The 20,118-nt window shown below is 40.3% G+C and overlaps 1 protein-coding gene across 1 annotated transcript in view; it reads right to left on the minus strand.

Annotated features, from left to right (window-relative positions):
- Nucleotides 1–16,327, minus strand: part of snx2 (sorting nexin 2) — a 29,065-nt gene extending 12,738 nt beyond the window's left edge. Inside the window, exons 1-7 of the mRNA XM_064974647.1 lie at nucleotides 16,144–16,327; nucleotides 13,802–13,916; nucleotides 6,324–6,478; nucleotides 5,985–6,051; nucleotides 4,376–4,419; nucleotides 1,638–1,779; nucleotides 1,345–1,423 (exon numbers count right to left, since the gene is read on the minus strand). Of these exons, the coding sequence (XP_064830719.1) occupies nucleotides 1,345–1,423; nucleotides 1,638–1,779; nucleotides 4,376–4,419; nucleotides 5,985–6,051; nucleotides 6,324–6,478; nucleotides 13,802–13,916; nucleotides 16,144–16,251 (710 nt within the window). The 5' untranslated portion in view covers nucleotides 16,252–16,327. The remainder of the gene's footprint in view (nucleotides 1–1,344; nucleotides 1,424–1,637; nucleotides 1,780–4,375; nucleotides 4,420–5,984; nucleotides 6,052–6,323; nucleotides 6,479–13,801; nucleotides 13,917–16,143) is intronic.
- Between the last annotated feature and the right edge of the window lie 3,791 nt (nucleotides 16,328–20,118).

Below are 20,118 nucleotides of genomic sequence, written 5' to 3' on the forward strand. Positions count from 1 at the left end.
TGACGACTGTGTGGTCCCATGATGTTAATACTTGCGTACTATTGTTTGTACAGATGAACGTGGTACCTTCAGGCATTTGGAAATTGCTCCCAAGGATGAACCAGACTTGTGGAGGTCTACCATTTTTTTCTGAGGTCTTGGCTGATTTATTTCGATTTTCCCATTATGTCAAGCAAAGAGGCACTGAGTTTGAAGGTAGGCCTGAAATCATCCACAGGTACACCTCCAATTGACTCAAATGATGTCAATTAGCCTATCAAAAGCATCTAAAGCCATGATATCATTTTCTTGAATGTTCCAGTCTGTTTAAAGGCACAGTCAACTTAGTGTATGTAAACTTCTGACCCACTGGAATTGTGATGCAGTGAATTATAAGTGAAATAATCTGTCTGTAAACAATTGCTTGAAAAATTACTTAAGTAGATGTCCTAACAAACTTGCCAAAACTAGTTTGTGAACAAGAAATTTGTGGAGTGGTTGAAAAACAAGTTAATGACTCCAACCTAAGTGTTCCGACCTCAACTGTATATATCATCCGCCCATTGACTGACATGAAGGTCAGCGTTTACAAGTGAGCAGGGTGTCAGCTTTGTACACCTCACTGTTAAAGAACCTAATCCTGATGGCCAAAACAATTAATTTGAAGTAAGTTATTTGAATGCACATATATTAAAACACCTTATGTTACAATTAAAATTAATTGTTTTGGCCATCAGGATTCAGTTCTTTAACAGTGAGGTGTATAAATCTGACACCCTGTCCACTTGTAAACACTGACCTTCATGTCAGTCAATGGGCAGATGATAAAAAGGGCAGAGAAATGTCAGGGCCTCACTTAACGTAAATTGTTATTCGATTCATCAGAATGGGCTAAAACCAGGGATGGGGCAGCAGTAGTCATCCTCGGGCTGAACACAGAAAATGTTGGACAGCTCTGTCCAGAGGATACGGTGTGAAGCTTGGGGAGGAAACCCCCCCATTCGCGTGTTGACAGCATCGAATCCCTGGAGCGCTGTGATAATTATTTACCTAATATTTCTAGGTTAACCTTTCAAGCCACAAAAGACCAGAACAAGAATGCTCTTTAGACTGAAGGGGCTTTTCACGTAAACGTTTTGTGTAAGACATGAGAGCTGTCTCGTCTGACAAGTAGGGCATTAAATGAGCTGCGTGGCGAGGATCATTCACTGTTGGAGGACAGGCGTGGATGTATGTCGTAAAGATCGCCAAAACAAATGAAACAGCAGAATAATGATTTGATGTAATGGTTACATGTTTGCAGTAGGTCTGAAGTACTGAAAAACTACTGATTTTGAGAAGAGTTTCTTGTATGTTCATAGATACCTTTCTAAGGCTGATCTTCTCTTCTCGACAAATTCTGCAGAAGACAAATCCTCTTTCCCAACTTTGACCTTAGTCATTCCTGTAGATGAAGACATATACAAATGTTTACACACAGTCATTCCTGTAGATGAACAACGTTGCCTAGGCAAAATGACTGCCCTCTTTACACACTACTGTAGGAAATATCAGCTCTCCTGTTTTGCAACCACAATTCATGACTAAACTAGCTGATGCAACAACAATAATACCGTATTCAATTCAATTCACTTCACATCCATGCAGATTTCACTCACCCACAATGCTTTTCTCTGGAGCGGGAGGGACTATGTATCCTATATGCAGGTACCTGGAGGCTAGTTTGCTGTGCAAGCCTAGAAAGTCACTAAACCTCCTCCTTACAGTGGTTTCATTCTTGCTGAAAATGGTCATAGAGGTCTAGAAGAAGGAGGAAGAAGACATTGACAAGGCAAGAGTGGAAAACGTCATTTTTCTTTTTAAACTTATCACAAATAATACAACTTATTGTGTATAGTGCATTCGGAAAGTATTCAGACCCATTTACTTTTGTCACGTTACAGCCTTATTCCAAAATTGATTAAATTGTTTTCCCCCCTACACACACACACACACACACACACACACAATACCCTATAATGACAAATCAAAAACAGGTTTAGAAATTTTTGCACATTTATATAAAAAAAATAAAACTGAAATATTACAGTTACATAAGCATTCAGACTCTTATCTCAGTACTTCGTTGAAGCACCTTCGGCAGCGATTACAGCATCAAGTCTTTTTGGGCATGGCGCTACAAGCTTGGCACACCTGTATTTGGGGAGTTTGTCCCATTGTTCTATGCAGATCCTCTCAAGCTGTCAGGTTGGATGGGTAGCATTGCTGCACAACTATTTTCAGGTCACTCCAGTGATGTTTGATCGGGTTCAAGTTCAGGCTCTGGCTGAGTCATTCAAGGGCATTCAGAGACTTGTCCTGAAGCCACTACAGAGTTGTCTTGGCTGTGTGCTTAGGATCGTTGTCCTGTTGGAAGGTGAATCTTTGCCTCAGTCTGAGGTCCTGAGCACTCTGGAGCAGGTTTTCATCAAAGATCTCTCTGTACTTTTCTCTGTTCATCTTTGCCTCAATCCTGACTAGTTTCCCAGTCCCTGCCGCTGAAAAACATCCCCACAGCATGATGCTGCCACCACCATGCTTCACCGTAGTCATGGTGCCTCGTTTCCTCCAGACGTGACACTTGGCATTCAGGCCAAAGAGTTCAATCTTGGCTTCATCAGACCAGATAATCTTGTTTCTCATGGTCAGAGTCTTTAGGTGCCTTTTGGAAAACTCCTAGTGGGCTGTCATGTGTCTTTTACTGAGGAGTGGCTTCCATCTGGCCACTACCATAAAGGCCTGATTGGTGGCATGCTACAGAGATGGTTGTCCTTCTGGAAGATTCTCTCACCTCCACAGAGGATCTCGAGAGCTCTGACAGAGTGACCATGGTCACCTCCTTGACCAAGTCCCTTCTTCCCAGATTGCTCAGTTTACTGGGCGGCCAGCTCAATCAAGTCTTAGTGGTTCCAAACTTCTTCCATTTAAGAATGATGGAGGCCACTGTGTTCTTGGGGACCTTCAATGCTGCAGAAATGTTTTGGTACCCTTCCCCAGATCTGTGCCGCGACACGATCTTGTCTCAGAACTTTACGGACAATTCCTTCGACCTCATGGCTTGGTTTTTGCTCTGACATGCACGGTCAACTGTGGGACCTTTATATAGACAGGTGTGTGCCTTTCCAAATCCAAACAATTGAATTTACCACAGGTGGACTCCAAGTTGCAGAAACATCTCAAGGATGATCAATGGAAACAGGATGCATTTCGAGTCTCATAGCAAAGGGTCTGAATATGTATGTAGATAAGGTATCTGTTAAAAAATTAAAAAAAAAGATTTGCAAAAATTTCTAAAAACCTGTTTTCACCTCGTCATTATGGGGTATTGTGTGTAGATTGTGGAGTATTTAAAAAAAAATCAGTTTTAGAGTAAGGCTGTAACTTAACAAAATATGGAAAAAGTCAAGGTGCTGAATACTTTCCGAAGGCACTGTATATTTTTATGTCGGAAAAAGTCAGTTAAGAATTCTTCTGTGGTGGTTAAAAAAAAACATTTTCATGCAATAGGTTTTGGTTACACTTGTAATATCTGTGCCCATATGGAAATTCTGTAAGAGAGAGAGAGATATATATATATATATGCCAATAATTTGATGGTCCGATCTCGTTCTGTCTCCTATCAAAACCTTTAAAAAAAAACTTTTGGTGCCAGCGAGAATGACATAAGAAAGACGACTAGACCTGGTGTATATCTCACCAGGTCAGGATATTTTAGCCATATATCCACTAGTTCCAATATATCCACGATATTTGTGATTTCCAATAAGAGCATAAGGGTGATATTTTGTAGCGTGATTTCCTTTACGGTCACCTGAGGTATTTAAAACCCTATTATAATCTCCCACCATAACAATAGAGTATTGTATTGCTTGTAGGTTTGATACATTAGTATATGTATTTTCAAAGAAGCGTGGATCATCATTATTCTAACCATTTATATTAATGAGCCAAATCTGTCCAAAACATATTTAAAAGAATTGACTCATTCATCTAATAACAAAAACTTAACACAAATATACTTATTGTACAGGTACTAAAAAAAAGGGAATCACTTTGTTGTCTTGAGTCACCTCATGATACAGTTTACAAATAATAACTACAGAGATATCAAATATGGGCACAAAAACCATGCCTATTAACACCATCAATCTATTTGTTGCCTTCTGCCCTAACATACAGTATACCCCACTCAAAGTGTGGATACGAATGTGCAGTACATGTGTATAATCTTAATATCAACTTCAACGGTAACCTTCCCTGATAACTTTTTGGGGAAAGTTACCAGAATTTTGCAACCCTACTCTGAACTTGTCCCAAGTACTTAAAAAAAAGTAGAATATGAAGATATTTTCCTTACCTTTGTAGTTACTTTGTATCCCATGTAAGCATTCATTCCATCCCCTTAAAGAAGAAACATAAATATTAGCGTAAACCAAAGTCACGGCATTGGTTTAACTATTCCCTCCTCGATACAACAGCATTGTCGCTCATTTTCTATTTGAGAGGATAATACAATGTATATGATAAGTATTCATCCCCTTGGATCTTTTCAAATTTTGTTGCGTTACAAAATGGGATTGAAGTGGATTTAATTGTTTTCCCCCCTCATGGACCTACACAAAATGCGGCATTAATGTCAACATGAAAATAAAATTATATAAATTAATAATAATGTCTTCACCCCCTTTGTTATGGCAAGCCTAAATAAACACAGGAGTCAACATTTGCTTAACAAGTCACATAATGTTGCATTGACTCACTCGGTGTGCAATAATAGGGGTTAACATGATTTATTTATGACTACCCCCTCTCTGTACCCCACACTTACAATTATCTGTAAGGTCACTCAATTGAGTAGTGTATTTCAAGAACAGATTCAAAAACAGACGAGGGAGCTTTTCCAATGCCCCGCAAAGAAGTGCACCGATTGGCAGGGTAAAAATAGAAAGAACAGACAAGGAATATCCCTTTGAGCATGGCAAATGTATTAATTTGGCTTTACATGGTGTATCAATACACCCAGTCACTATAAAGACACAGGCATCCCTCCTAACAGAGTTGCCACAGAGGAAGGAAACCGCTCAGGGAGGCCAATGGTGATTTTTAAAAACAGTTACGGTGTTTAATGGCTGTGATGGGAGAAAACTGAGGATGGATCAACAACATTGTAGTTACTTCACAATACTAACCTAAATGACAGAGTGAAAAGGAAACCCTGTAGAGAGAAAAAAAATACTCCAAAACATGCACTCTGTTTGCAAAAAGGCACTAAATGTCCTAAATGTTGTATTCTGGGAAAATCCAACACAACACATCATTGAGTACCACTCTCTATATTTCCAAGCGTAGTGGTTGCTGCATCATGTTGTGGAAATGCTTTTCATCGGCAAGGACTGGAGGAAATCTGGTTCAGTGTGCTTTCCATCAGACACTGGGAGACAAATTCATTCATTCCTTTCAGCAGGACAATAACCTAAAATCTATACAGCAGATGCTTACCAAGAAGAGAGTTCATGTTCCTGAGTAGCCTTGTTACAGTTTGACTTAAATGTACTTGGAAATATTTGTCAAGACTTGAAAATGAATGTTTGTGAACAACCAACTTCACAGAGCTTGAAGAGTTAAGAAAATAATAAAATGGGCAAATATTGCACAATCCAGGTATGCAAATGCTGGAAAAAAAGATTGTATTGACTCAGGGGAGTGAATACTTATCTAATGAAGTTGGTGTTTTATTTTTCATTAATAACAAAAACAAAAAAAGCATTTTCTTCCAGTCATTGAGCTAACGCTAGTTAGGATTGGCTCGCAAAACCACCTCTTACTTCCGTCAGACAGAACACAGAGACATAACAATGGTATCCATGAGTTCATCTGACTCTGGGGAAATAGACAAAGGGCTTCATTGCCAAAATCCCAAAGTATCCCTTTAATATATGAATACATTAACACGGTATTAAACGTACCAACTTTTTCTGGATCGGACACTGCTATATGCATGTCAAAGGTGTCACCACTATCGTCCTCTTCAATCTAAAAGGAAACAAAAATAAAATGAAAGTTGCACTCTCAACCTCTCCTTGCAGTGAACCTTTTATACCACCAATGCTTTGGAGGCTAACATTGGTGGTATTAAAAGTCCACCTTGACCTTTGTGTTATGAGAATGCTCCATGGTGAAGTTTCCCCAAGGTACAGATCTAGGATCAGCATCTCCTCCCCCAATACGAACCTTAACCATTATTTTGGAAAATCCAAAACTGGCCCAAGATCAGAATCTAGGGCCAACTTAACCCAACTACTTACCTCATCCAGGGATCTCTCAAACATCTCGGCAGTGCCCAGGCCCATCCTGGGGGTGAGCATAGCTGTGGGGGTGACTGGGGTGATGGCCGGAGATGGACCGTCTGACAGGATGGGCTCCCTCTCTGGACTATCCAGAGAAACCTCCTCTGTTGCTTCTGAAATACAGACAAAGAATAGAGAATGATACAAACAAAACATTACACTGGAGAAACAAAATACAAGTGATGACTCCAAATGGAAAGGGAAACACTTGGAGAATTATGGTATTCACGTAGTGCTACGGTTTAACCTTTGAAGAGCGTAATACAAACGCTGCCGAGTTAAACGGTTTATTTTTAAAAAGGGATAGTTCACCCAAATTATAATTTGCATTTCTCTTGTTTCAAGTCCAAAACATCTTACAATAACTTTATTGAGCTAAAACAATGAATTTTACACTTTGGGATGATTTGGACATGCAATGTGAAAAATTGCTATATTCCATTTGACACCAATCACTTTTTGACCACACACCTTCTTATTTGAACAAAACTTAAAGAACAGTTGAAGTCTGAATGATTTATTTAAGTTTTTATTTCTTTCATCACATTCCCAGTGGGTCAGAAGTTTACATACACTCAATTAGTATTTGGTAGCATTGCCTTTAAATTGTTTAGCTTGGGTCAAACGTTTCAGCCTTCCACAAGCTTCCTACAATAAGTTTGGTTAATTTTGGCCCATTCCTCCTGACAGAGCTGGTGTAACTGAGTCAGTTTTGTAGGCCACCTTGCTCGCACATGCTTTTTCAGCTCTGCCCACACATTTTCTATGGGATTGAGGTCAGGGCTTTGTGATAGCCACTCTAATACCTTGACTTTGTTGTCCTTAAGCCATTTTGCCTCAAATTTGGAAGTATGCTTGGCGACATTGTCCAATTCGAAGACCCATTTGTGACCAAGCTTTAACTTCCTGACTGATGTCTTGAGATGTTGCCTCAATATATCCACATAATTTTCCTCCCTCATGTTGCCATCTATTTTGTGAAGTGCACCAGTCCCTCCTGCAGCAAAACACCCATACAACAGGATGCTGCCACCTCTGTGCTTCATGGTTGGGATGGTGTTGTTCGGCTGGCAAGCCTCCCCCTTTTTCCTCCAAACGTAACAATGGTCTAATGGCCAAACAGTTCTATTTTTGTTTCATCAGACCAGAGAACATTTCTCCAAAAAGTATGATCTTTGTCCCCATGTGCAGTTGCAAACCGTAGTCTGGCTTTTTTATGGTGGTTTTGGAGCAATGGCTTCTTCCTTTCTGAGTGGCCTTTCAGGTTATGTCGATATTGGACTCGTTTTACTGTGGATATAGATACTTTTGTACCCGTTTCCTCCAGCATCTACACAAGGTCCTTTGCTGTTGTTCTGGGATTGATTTGCACTTTTCGCACCAAAGTACGTTAATCTCTAGGAAACAGAATGCGTCTCCTTCCTGAGCGGTATAATGGCTGTGTGGTTCCATGGTGTTTATAATAATGTACTATTGTTTGTTCAGATGAGCGTGGTACCTTCAGGCATTTGGAAATTCCTCCCAAGGATGAACCAGCCTTGTTGAGGTCTACCATTTTTTGTCTGAGGTCTTGGCTGATTTCTGTTGATTTTCCCATGATGTCAAGCAAAGAGGCACTGAGTTTGAAGGTAGGCCTTGAAATACATCCGCAGGTACACCTCCAATTGACTCAAATGATGTCAATTAGCCTATCAGAAGCTTCTAATGCCATGACATCATTTTCTGGAATGTTCCAAGCTGTTTAAAGGCGCAGTTAACTTAGTGTATGTAAACTTCTGACCCACTGGAATTGTGATGCAGTGAATTATAAGTGAAATAATGTGTCTGTAAACAATTGTTTGAAAAATTACTTGTCATGCACAAAGTAGATGTCCTAACCGACTTTCCAAAACTATAGTTTGTTAACAAGAAATTTGTGGAGTGGTTGAAATACGAATTTCAATGACTCTAACCTGAGGGTATGTAAACTTCCGAGTTCAACTGTACCTATTTGCCCATGGTAGAAAGAAACATTTTGGACCTGAATGCCAAAACATTTAGGAGATAGAGAAGCTCAAGTTTGACCCATTTCGCATAACTTACCATGACCATCCATGACGGTTGAGATGTAAAAAAAAAAAATATATATATATGGCCAGTCGTGCCGCCCTGTTCTGAGCCAATTGTAATTTTCCTAAGTCCTTCTTTGTGGCACCTGACCAAACGACTGAACAGTAGTCCAGGTGCGACAAAACAAGGGCCTGATAGTGTTAAGAATGCAGATTAGCGCTTTATTATGGACAGACTTCTGTGTGATTTTATACACCAAACAGCAATGGGTGTGCTGAAATAACCAAATCTACTCATTTGAAGGGGTGTCCACATACTTTTGTATATATAGTGTATGTACAAAATTACATGACTTTAGCTCAAACATGGGCAGGAGAAATGTTTGTTCAAAGTTTGGAAGGAGACAAAGTCTAATTTACTGAAATTCTGATGGGTGGAGCTTATACGTCCTTATAGGACACGTTGCTCATGAGGGGCTGCATATTCGTACAACATTTCATGACTGTAGCTCTAACAGGACAGGAGATATGCTTGTTTAAAATTCAGTTGATTAGTATAGCACCCCCCTTGGGCCAATCAGTGTAAATGCCGGTCCTCTATGGCAAGACGCATCATTCACCCAAGTTGAGTCAAAATCAGGCCAGCGGTGTCTGAGATATCTCGTGTGATTAATGTACGTACGAACGAACGGAGACAGATCTATTCATCGTGGGGGAGAATTACAGACATAATGTACGAGTCACCAGACCTGATCACAGGGATGACGAACTCTTGAGGTCCCGTTGATTATTACAGAATTAGGTAAATCTGCATTTCGTTTTTTGCAACCTGTGTATGGAATGCACCTTGATGCTCTGGTGCCTCTAGTAAAGTTAAGGTTGTTAATGGAGGACCTCATTGTTGTCATTGTTGAGGAATGTGTTTCTTTCTTCGGGGGCTTTCACACACCCTTAGTTTGCTTCGTTTGGACTGGTGTGAACACCATCTGCACTTGGGAGCTCACTAAACAACGCACTGTGGTTTGTTCAAAAAGGGTGGTCTTGGCCCGAACGCAGACCGGACCAAACACAGGAAAAGAACCAGAGTTGCACATTATTATTGGTTGTGCAGCATTATAACTTTTTTATAACCTTGGATCTCTGAATTATTCTGTAGGTACCAGCACATTTATGAACTCATCCGATGCAGATTAGAGGAGACGGGGGCTATACCGGGGATACAGGCTACTGATATAGGCTATAGTCCTATTCATGTCGCAGTTAGAGCAGCTATTGAACTATTTACTCCTGCATGTTGTTGGAAGACAAGTGATGCTTCATGACAATCAATCATAAATGGATTTAACTTGAGTATTTTTGTCCATTAAACAAAAGACTTACATGGACACATGGTTTTGTTTCGGAATTTTGTTCATTTGACATTTGGCAATGAGAAACCAACCAGACCAATTGTTTTTAATTTAACCAGGCAAGTCAGTTTAGAACAAATTCTTATTTTCAATGATGGCCTAGGAACAGTGGGTTAACTGCCTGTTCAGGGACAGAATGTCATATTTGTACCTTGTTAGCTCGGGGGTTTGAACATGCAACCTTCCGGTTACTAGTCCAACGCTCTAACCACTAGGCTACCCTGCCGCCCATGAAGAAAATACAAATGTAACAACAAATAGTCAAACTCGGATTTGAACTGTAGCTCAAAACTGTGTGAAAAATACCTTAAATTTCTTGGAGCACTGTATGCTTTTATTACACTATGTTTGAATGATGTACATTTGATAAATTGTGTTAATTCAGGGATCCCTTGAAAAAGAGGCCTTGGTCTCAAATGGGACCAAAAATAAAGGTGAAATATATTTAAAAAAATACATTTCAGGCACATAAAAGAGAAGGACTACTCCTTAGTGTATGGGTTGCTCAGTTGGGTGTCTTCGGGTATAGGGTTGGAGACCGTTCCATCATGATAGGAGAATAAATAAATAAACTATATTTCCAATTTATTTTAAATTGTATACCCCTTATCTGCACAAAGTGGAAAGCTCTCTCTCACAACGACTCCCATTGTTAGGGCGGAGACATGAGCATCTCGTCATTATATAGAGATCTCTGGTATAAATGGGAAGATGCACAGCACAGAAGGAGCGAACTAGACCAAAAAGACAACATGAGAACAGAAACTCTCATAAAACCATTAAATACAAAAACAAACTAGATTCTGCAATACAGACATTTGGAGTATTGCGCAAAAACAAATTTGAATTAATAAAGTTAATTCGATATATCGCCCAGCCCTACTTTAGACTAGGGCTGTTACGGTGACCGTATTACCGCCACACCGGCGGTCACGAGTCATGATGGCAGTCAAATACAACATTACCGTTTAGTCACGTAATTATGCTTCTCCAAGCTCTGATGCTGCTGATTGTCATTAGTAACCTACCAAACTTGCTAAGGTTTGTATCACAACTAAAGTGGCCAAATTACTTAAAATGAAGCACATTAATTCGCTTTACAATGGGTGTAGAGCCTAACTGCCATTCATGCACAGTGCGTGAGTTTCAAGTTTGGGAAAGATAATTTTCAACATAAAAATGCACCTTTATAATAAAAGCATTAAATGCTTTTATTTGTGGTCACTTTTGAGAATGGTGTTTTCCAGCTAATGGAACATATGCGCTGTGTGTGCGCCTTGCTGCGCTTATGTAAACAAATAGCCTAACAGTTTATCAACATTTTATGCTTAACGTTCTCATCTGTTGCATTTCTTAAAACATGTTTTTTGATGCTAGTGGTTGTATTAATTTGGGATCTATCGCATCCCATAACGGTTCCAGACTATGTTGGAAATATTTATTTATAGCACAGAATAGGTCAACTTTTGTACTATGGGGGACAGTAGATTGACATAGCCTAGTGCTTTTGCTAATAGAGAGCCTACTCATGTGTTATTCAGCAATGTTTAATTGTATTCTTCATACTATAAAATAACACCATGGAATTCTAAGCAAATCTTGTCTGCTAAATGAACGAGCATAGCCAGATCAGGGCCTAACATAAGGACAACTCAGAGTATGCTATTCTGTTAATCTGAAATAGAATACATTTTCTTCATATCATAATTCTTTGGACCTGTCTAAAATAAATAATGGCTTTATTGAGATGGTGTAGGTTATATTACAAGGATTAATTGGACTTTTTCAAAGGTACATGTTCCAAAGGCCTGCATCAGAGGCTATGTGTGGAAGCCAGGAGACGCTAAATGTGTTTATGTTAATGAACAGCCAATCACCGTGAGACTGGCAGTTATTTGCATGACAATCACCGGCTGAGAAAATGTCACTAACGCCACAGCCCTACTTCAGACAAGAGGTCGACCGATTATGATTTTTTCAACGCCGATATCGATTATTGGAGGCCCAAAAAGCCAATACCAATTAAATCGGACGATTTTTATTTATTTATTTGTAATAATGACAATTACAACAATACTGAATGACCACTTATTTTAACTTAATATAATACATCAATAAAATCAATTTAGCCTCAAGTAAATTGTGAAACATGTTCAATTTGGTTTAAATAATGCAAAAACAAAAGTGTTGGAGAAGAAAGTAAAAGTGCAATATGTGCTATGTAAAAAAAGCTAACATTTCAGTTCCTATGCTCAGAACATGAGAACATATGAAAGCTGGTGGTTCCTTTTAACATGAGTCTTCAATATTCCCAGGTAAGAAGTTTTAGGTTGTAGTTATTATAGGACTATTTCTCTCTATACCATTTCATTAACCTTTGACTATTGGATGTTCTTATAGGCACTTTAGTATTGCCAGTGTAACAGCATAGCTTACGTCCCTCTCCTCGCTCCTCCCTGGGCTCGAACCAGCAATACAACGACAACAGCCACCATCGAAGCAGCGTTACCCATGCAGAGCAAGGGGAACAACTACTAGAAGACTCAGAGCGAGTGACAGTTGAAATGCTATTAGTGCGCGCTAACTAGCTAGCCATTTCACTTCGGTTACACCAGCCTCATCTCGGGACTTGATAGGCTTGAAGTCATAAACAGCGCAATGCTTGACGCACAACGAAGAGCTGCTGGCAAAACGCACGAAAGTGCTGTTTGAATGAATGTTTACGCGCCTGCTTCTGTCTACCACCGCTCAGCCGGATACTTAGATACTTGTATGCTCAGTCAGATTATATGCAACGCAGGACACGCTATATAATATCTAGTAATATCATCAACCATGTGTAGTTAACTAGTGATTATGATTGATTGTTTTTCATAAGATAAGTTTAATGCTAGCTAGCAACTTACTGCATTCGTGTAACAGGCTGTCTCCTTGTGGAGAGCAACGAGAGAGAGGCAGGTCGTTATTGCTTTGGACGAGTTAACGGTAAGGTAGCAAGATTGGATCCCCCGAGCTGACAAGGTGAAAATCTGTCGTTCTGCCCCTGAACGAGGCAGTTAACCCACAGTTCCTAGGCCGTGTTCTTAACTGACTTGCCTAGTTAAATAAAAGGTGTAATGTAAATATATATATATATATATATATATATACACACACACACCTTTTATTATAAATAAATATATATATATAAATATTATTATGAAAACTTGAAATCGTCCCTAGTTAATCGTCCATACCAATTAATCAGTCGACCTCTACTTCAGATCACTGCAATTTACAAAGACTACTTTTAACAACTCGCACAGGAAATTTAACAAAAACACTTGAGGAACAGTGCAGATGCAAAGCTTGGTAACAGAATGACAGTTTGTGCTGTTGGTGCCATCATTCTATTACCATACTTTGCAGCTGCACTGTTCAAGTAAATCTGTTTTTGTAGATGTTCTGTGTAAATTGTTAAAAGTATAGTCCTTGTGCATAGCTATTTTGCATTTGCATTTATACCATGGACAAATATGTATAAAAAGTTTAATTCAAATCAAAAGTCAAAAAGTGATTAAAATCAAATGGAATGACCCCTAGGGGATATCCACTTGGATTGGTTTTGCGCCATAAGTGCAAAAAAAGTTAGCATTTTAAGACAGTGGCCAGGTAAACAAAACCAAAAAGAATAGATTGGTGTCTTATCTTCCATAGACTGCTTACAGCAGGGGTAGGCAACCCTGGTCCTGGAGTGCTAGTTTTTGAAGACCAGGTGTGTTGAATTTAGGCAATCACTGAACTGCTCAATTAGCTTCAGTTGGTCAGGTGTGGTGGCTATCTGGAACAAAATCCTGCGGTACTCCAGGAACAGGGTTGCCTACCCCCTGGCTTTTAAAGGGTAAGGAAACCAATAGGACATTTTGTAATTTAGGTTAACTATCCCTTAAATAATAGAGTTAACCGAGGAGAGGCATTTAATCAGAGGTGATGGGAATACCTGCAAACAGATCCTCTGGGTCATCATCCAATGAAATGTCTTCTTGCTTAGGCCCATTTGTGCTGATGCCTTCTGCAGGCATGCTGGGTGGATCTGGAGATGAGGGTTCTGGAGACTGCAGAAAAGCACAAACGTAATAAAAATAACAGAAGCCCAAAGACCAAAATAAATCTGATCAGTTAAGACTAATCTTATTAGGGGAACATTGGTTTAACCTTTTATCTAAGCCTATGTTAACTTAAAAACCAATTAATTTCAGTATAGGCCTATTATGTGACATGTTGGAAACAAACTAGCATATGGGCCTACAGGAACCAAGTACAAAAACTGAAACTGTTGCATCATCACGCCCTCAGATGACAACATTATTTTATTGGAAAGTAACACAAAAAAAACACATGTCAGGTTCCAATGAAATAGGATATGAGCAGCCATACTGTAAAAAGGAGGAATCATAATGGGCAGGAAAATATTGTTTTAAATGAATTTAAAGGTGCAATATGCAGAACACTCAATTTCCTGGTTGCTAAAATTCTAATAGTTTGCCTAATTTCAGTTTGCGATAAAAACATAAAAATAAGCCATGTATAATGTAGAGTATCATTGTGCCATCTAAACCGCTGTGAAATTTATTTTCAATAACCAAAAATGTTATTTTCAGTTGGTGTACAAAACTAAAAGTAAAAGACACCGTCACAATTCAAGAACACTTTAGTGTACGTAAATAAAAGCTGAGCTAAGAAGAAAGGAGCGGAAGTGGGACTGATAATGGGAGGTTTCCTCCACCTACTACTCAGCACAGGATAAGAGAAACCAGGAAACTCTCCTTGGCATCAATGTTTGTTTGCTGCTGAGTTCACCACAGGCAAAAAAACAGCAGCAGCAAAGCCGTATGCCTCGATCACACTTACAGCGTGTTTGCGCAAAATGGTATGCAGCATGATCTGGATGTGTGCAGCAAAAGTTCGACATTCACGGAATGACACTGTAGGTGTAACATGTTAATGAGGCCTCGATCACACCTACAGTGTCATTGCGTTTTGGTACACCAGAAGTACATTCATTTCCAAAGGAATGCTGCATTTGCCTTGCAGCATTGCGTTACAGAGGCAGTTGTGGTGCATTCTGTGTAGTGCATAGGTTGGATTTATCAAACGTATGCATCAAATGGCACGCGTAGATGGCTTGACGGAAAGGGTAGCAAAAGGTGAATGTTGAACTTTTGCTGCACACATCCAGATCATGTTACACAATGAAGCTGTAAGTGTCCTATCTGATGGGCCTTCTGGCTTCACATTCAATCAACATTTTTAGCTTTTGAAAAGTAAAAGTTACCAAACTAAGTTAAGGTAAAAGTTACCAAACTAAGTTGGGGCAAAAACCTACCACTTCCTTGATAGTAGAAAAGATGACAGAACATTAATAAAAATTGTAAAAATATATAATAATAATAATAATAAGAAGAAGAAGAATTGTGTGGGGGGGTGAGGCAGCGGTCAATGGAGACTACTCTTAACCTTAGTCCCACTCCACTTAAAAGTGCAGAAAGAGGTCCACTTAGTTAACATGTATGCTCATCATTTTTCATTTGTTTATTGGAAATTTCCAAGGACCATCTATTTAATAAACACGCACCTGACTTACACCTGTAAATTCACAGCTCACAAGGGAAATGTATGACTGACGGAGAGATTAGTCTACATTTCAGAGAGGGAGTCAACTTCTAGGATTGGGCTCGTGCACTCTCCTATAATTGGTGATATTCCAAAGAGATATTTCTAAACGTTTGTAGAATATTAGGCTTTTAGCATTTTACAACTAAGAGCATAAGACCGTCTGTTAAATAACTATCAAATATAAATTGCACAGCAACAAATTTGGCTAAACACCAAGCTAATGTTTGTAGAACTCCAATTAGTGTCCCATTGTTGGTTTATCCCATTTTAAACAAATAATATGAAATTAAAATTGTACCACACATGTGATTATCCCCTGATCTATTGAAAACCCGGAAACCAGTAAAAAGTGCAGACGTTCTGCGTTTTTCTGACGCACGGCTGAATCTCAAGAACAAACCCCCTCCCAGTATGCGTTATTGGCCATCATCAGGATAGTGAGCTGGCTATAGATTATCATTCATGATTATAATAAACTGTAGTGGCTACTTTGTTGCATGATTTTAATTTAAAGAAACTAACACCCGAAGCACAACCGTGTCATAAGCCTAGCAGCATCTAGCTCACAACAACGGAAGGTCGCCTGACTTACTTGTCGTCTCGTACTGTATCAATGAGCATCAAGCCCCTAGTTGCTTTCTATCCTCGGCCTCGGATCACTCTTACCTCTAGTGTAGTGACTGTACTGACAAAAAAGCCTTCTCCATCTTCTATTTCCCTGAAGTCAGTCTGTCCTGCATCTCCCAGTGGTGGCGGTTCCATCTCCGCAGCCATCTTCCTTTAGCAATAATATCCGAGTAAGAAAACAATCGACAGAAAGGAGTCAGGAGGTCCGCCAGCTGTCATGTGACTCACAGGAACAGTTTAGTCAGAGAGGAAGAGGCGAAGCGAGAGCATTTACTCCGCCCAAAAATCTGTCCGCGTAAGCTATGCCCTGTTTGTATCGAGGTGCACGAGTGAGTGTTGAATTACGTGAGGCTTATTTGACCGAATAGAAGTTTGTAACAGAAGACTTTTGTACTGATATAAGGAAATGTACGTGGCATTACGGCAACTTTGAGAAAAACAACCACGACAGTTGTACCTGTTGTTCACAAGCGTATCTGCCCTCTCATCGCCCTTTTTCAATTATTGAGGGCGTGTATGTTCATTGTTAGAGCGGTCACTTGGCTATCTTGTCCATATAATATATGATCTTTGATTTAGTCTTGTGACAGCTGGCGCTTTCATGGAGATCATATTTCGCTCTGGTCGCAGTAACTCATTTAGTTTATGCTGATGACGAAAAGGACGATGACCAAGTGCAGTGTTTGGGTGAAGTGAAGTAACATTACATGTAATTCAACTGCATTTTGCAGTAGTTGAACTAAATTCAAATCTGTTTTCAGTAGTTAATACAAATTGTTTTGCCATGTAGCAGTGTAGCTAACTACTGGAACTACACACTAGTTATTTTGCTAAAAGGCAAGAGAATATGGATTAAGTAGGCAGTCATTTCCTTTCTTTTTCGGCATCAGACCTGCCTAATTCCCACTTAACACATTGTTTTAGTGTTTAATACATTAACATATGACCCCAAAGTGATATGTTCTTGCAATTTGTAGTCTATGACATTTAAGATTTACATAATGAGTTTTTAACAAAGTAGTTTGGATCTAGTGAACTTCCTTTTTCAAAGTAACTTTGGTTAAGTAAATAATATTTTTCTTAAACTGATACGTTTGGATTTTGGCAATGAAGCCTTTTGTGTATGTATTTCAGTCTGATGAATGCTTGGATACCATATTTATGTCACTGACTACTTCCGGCGCCGACAGAGATGGCCGCCTCGCTTCGCGTTCCTAGGAAACTATGCAGTTTTTTGTTTTTTTACGTGTTATTTCTTACATTAGTACCCCAGGTCATCTTAGGTTTCATTACATACAGTCGAGAAGAACTACTGAATATAAGAGCAGCGTCAACTCACCATCAGTACGACCAAGAATATGACTTTTGCGAAGCGGATCCTGTGTTCTGCCTTTCACCCAGGACAATGGAATGGATCCCAGCCGGCGACCCAAAAAAACGACTTCGTAAAAGAGGCAAACGAAGCGGTCTTCTGGTCAGACTCCGGAGACGGGCACATCGTGCACCACTCCCTAGTATACTTCTCGCCAATGTCCAGTCTCTTGACAACAAGGTTGATGAAATCCGAGCAAGGGTAGCATTCCAGAGGGACATCAGAGACTGTAACGTTCTTTGCTTCACGGAAACATGGCTCACTGGAGAGACGCTATCGGAGTCGGTGCAGCCAGCTGGTTTCTCCACGCATCGTGCCGACAGAAACAAACATCTTTCTGGTAAGAAGAGGGTCGGGGGCATATGCCTTATGGCTAATGAGACGTGGTGTGATCACAAAAACATACAGGAACTCATCCTTCTGTTCACCTGATTTAGAATTCCTCACATTCAAATGCATTATCTACCAAGGGAATTCTCTTCGATTATAATCACAGCCGTATATATTCCCCCCCAAGCAGACACATCGATGGCTCTGAACAAACTTTATTTGACTCTTTGCAAACTGGAATCCATGCATCCTGAGGCTGCATTCATTGCAGCTGGGTATTTTTTTTATTTATTTTTTATTTCACCTTTATTTAACCAGGTAGGCTAGTTGAGAACAAGTTCCCATTTGCAACTGCGACCTGGCCAACATAAAGCATAGCAGTGTGAACAGACAACACAGAGTTACACATGGAGTAAACAATAAACAAGTCAATAACACAGTAGAAAAAAAAGAGAGTCTATATACATTGTGTGCAAAAGGCATGAGGAGGTAGGCAAATAATTACAATTTTGCAGATTAACACTGGAGTGATAAATTATCAGATGGTCATGTAGAGATATTGGTGTGCAAAAGAGCAGAAGAGTAAATAAATAAAAACAGTATGGGGATGAGGTAGGTAAAATTGGGTGGGCTATTTACCGATAAGACTATGTACAGCTGCAGCGATCGGTTAGCTGCTCAGATAGCAGATGTTTGAAGTTGGTGAGGGAGATAAAAGTCTCCAACTTCAGCGATTTTTGCAATTCGTTCCAGTCACAGGCAGCAGAGAACTGGAACAAAAGGCGGCCAAATGAGGTGTTGGCTTTAGGGATGATCAGTGAGATACACCTGCTGGAGCACGTGCTACGGGTGGGTGTTGCCATCGTGACCAGTGAACTGAGATAAGGCGGAGCTTTACCTAGCATGGATTTGTAGATGACCTGGAGCCAGTGGGTCTGGCGACGAATATGTAGCGAGGGCCAGCCGACTAGAGCATACAAGTCGCAGTGGTGGGTGGTATACGGTGCTTTAGTGACAAAACGGATGGCACTGTGATAAACTGCATCCAGTTTGCTGAGTAGAGTATTGGAAGCAATTTTGTAGATGACATCACCGAAGTCGAGGATCGGTAGGATAGTCAGTTTTACTAGGGTAAGTTTGGCGGCGTGAGTTATGGAGGCTTTGTTGCGGAATAGAAAGCCGACTCTTGATTTGATTTTCGATTGGAGATGTTTGATATGAGTCTGGAAGGAGAGTTTACAGTCTAGCCAGACACCTAGGTACTTACAGATGTCCACATATTCAAGGTTGGAACCATCCAGGGTGGTGATACTAGTCAGGCGTGCGGGTGCAGGCAGCGAACGGTTGAACAGCATGCATTTGGTTTTACTAGCGTTTAAGAGCAGTTGGAGGCCACGGAAGGAGTGTTGTATGGTATTGAAGCTTGTTTGGAGGTTAGATAACACAGCACAGGCTACTGAGTCTGCCGATAAGAATTGGTGATTGACAGCTGTACTGGGTCGATGAAGACTGCTGCACAGTACTGTCTTTTATCGATGGCCGTTATGATATCGTTGGAGGTGCACGGAAGGAGAAACCAGATTGCACAGCGGAGAAGGTGTTGAAATGATCAGCGACCTGTTTGTTGAAGCTTGGCTTTCGAAGACCTTAGATAGGCAGGGCAGGCTGGATATAGGTCTGTAACAGTTCGTGTCCAGGGTGTCTCGGATGACTGCGGCAGCTTTCCAATCCTTGGGGATCTCAGACGATATGAAAGAGAGGTTGAACAGGCTGGTAATAGGGGTTGCACAGGAAATACAGATGAGTCTGATTAAGGTTTTGGCTGAACATCTGCTATCTGGATGTTGGAGAGGCCGAGTAGCTGCTCAGTTGGCAGTGGGCAGGCGGAAGGCATGGCCAGAAATGCTTATTGAAGTTTTTGATAATCATGGATTTATCGGTGGTGACCGTGTTACCTAGCCTCAGTGCAGTGGGCAGCTGGGAGGAGGTGCTCTTGTTCTCCATGGATTTCAGTGTCCCAGAACTTTTGGAGTTAGAGCTACAGGATGCAAATTTCTGCCTGAAGAAGCTGGCCTTAGCTTTCCTGACTGACTGCGTGTATTGGTTCACTTCCCTGAACAGTTGCATATCGCGGGGACTATTCGATGCTATTGCAGTCCGCTGGGTCTGGTCGAGGGCAGTCAGGTCTGGAGTGAACCAAGGGCTATATCTGTTTTTAGTTCTGCATTTTAACAAGGCTAATCTGAAAACAAGACTCCCTAAATTGTATCAGCATATCGATTGTGCAACCAGGGCTGGTAAAACCTTGGATC

The sequence above is a fragment of the Oncorhynchus masou genome, chromosome 1 (assembly GCF_036934945.1).
Source record: "Oncorhynchus masou masou isolate Uvic2021 chromosome 1, UVic_Omas_1.1, whole genome shotgun sequence".
Lineage (NCBI taxonomy): Eukaryota > Metazoa > Chordata > Actinopteri > Salmoniformes > Salmonidae > Oncorhynchus > Oncorhynchus masou.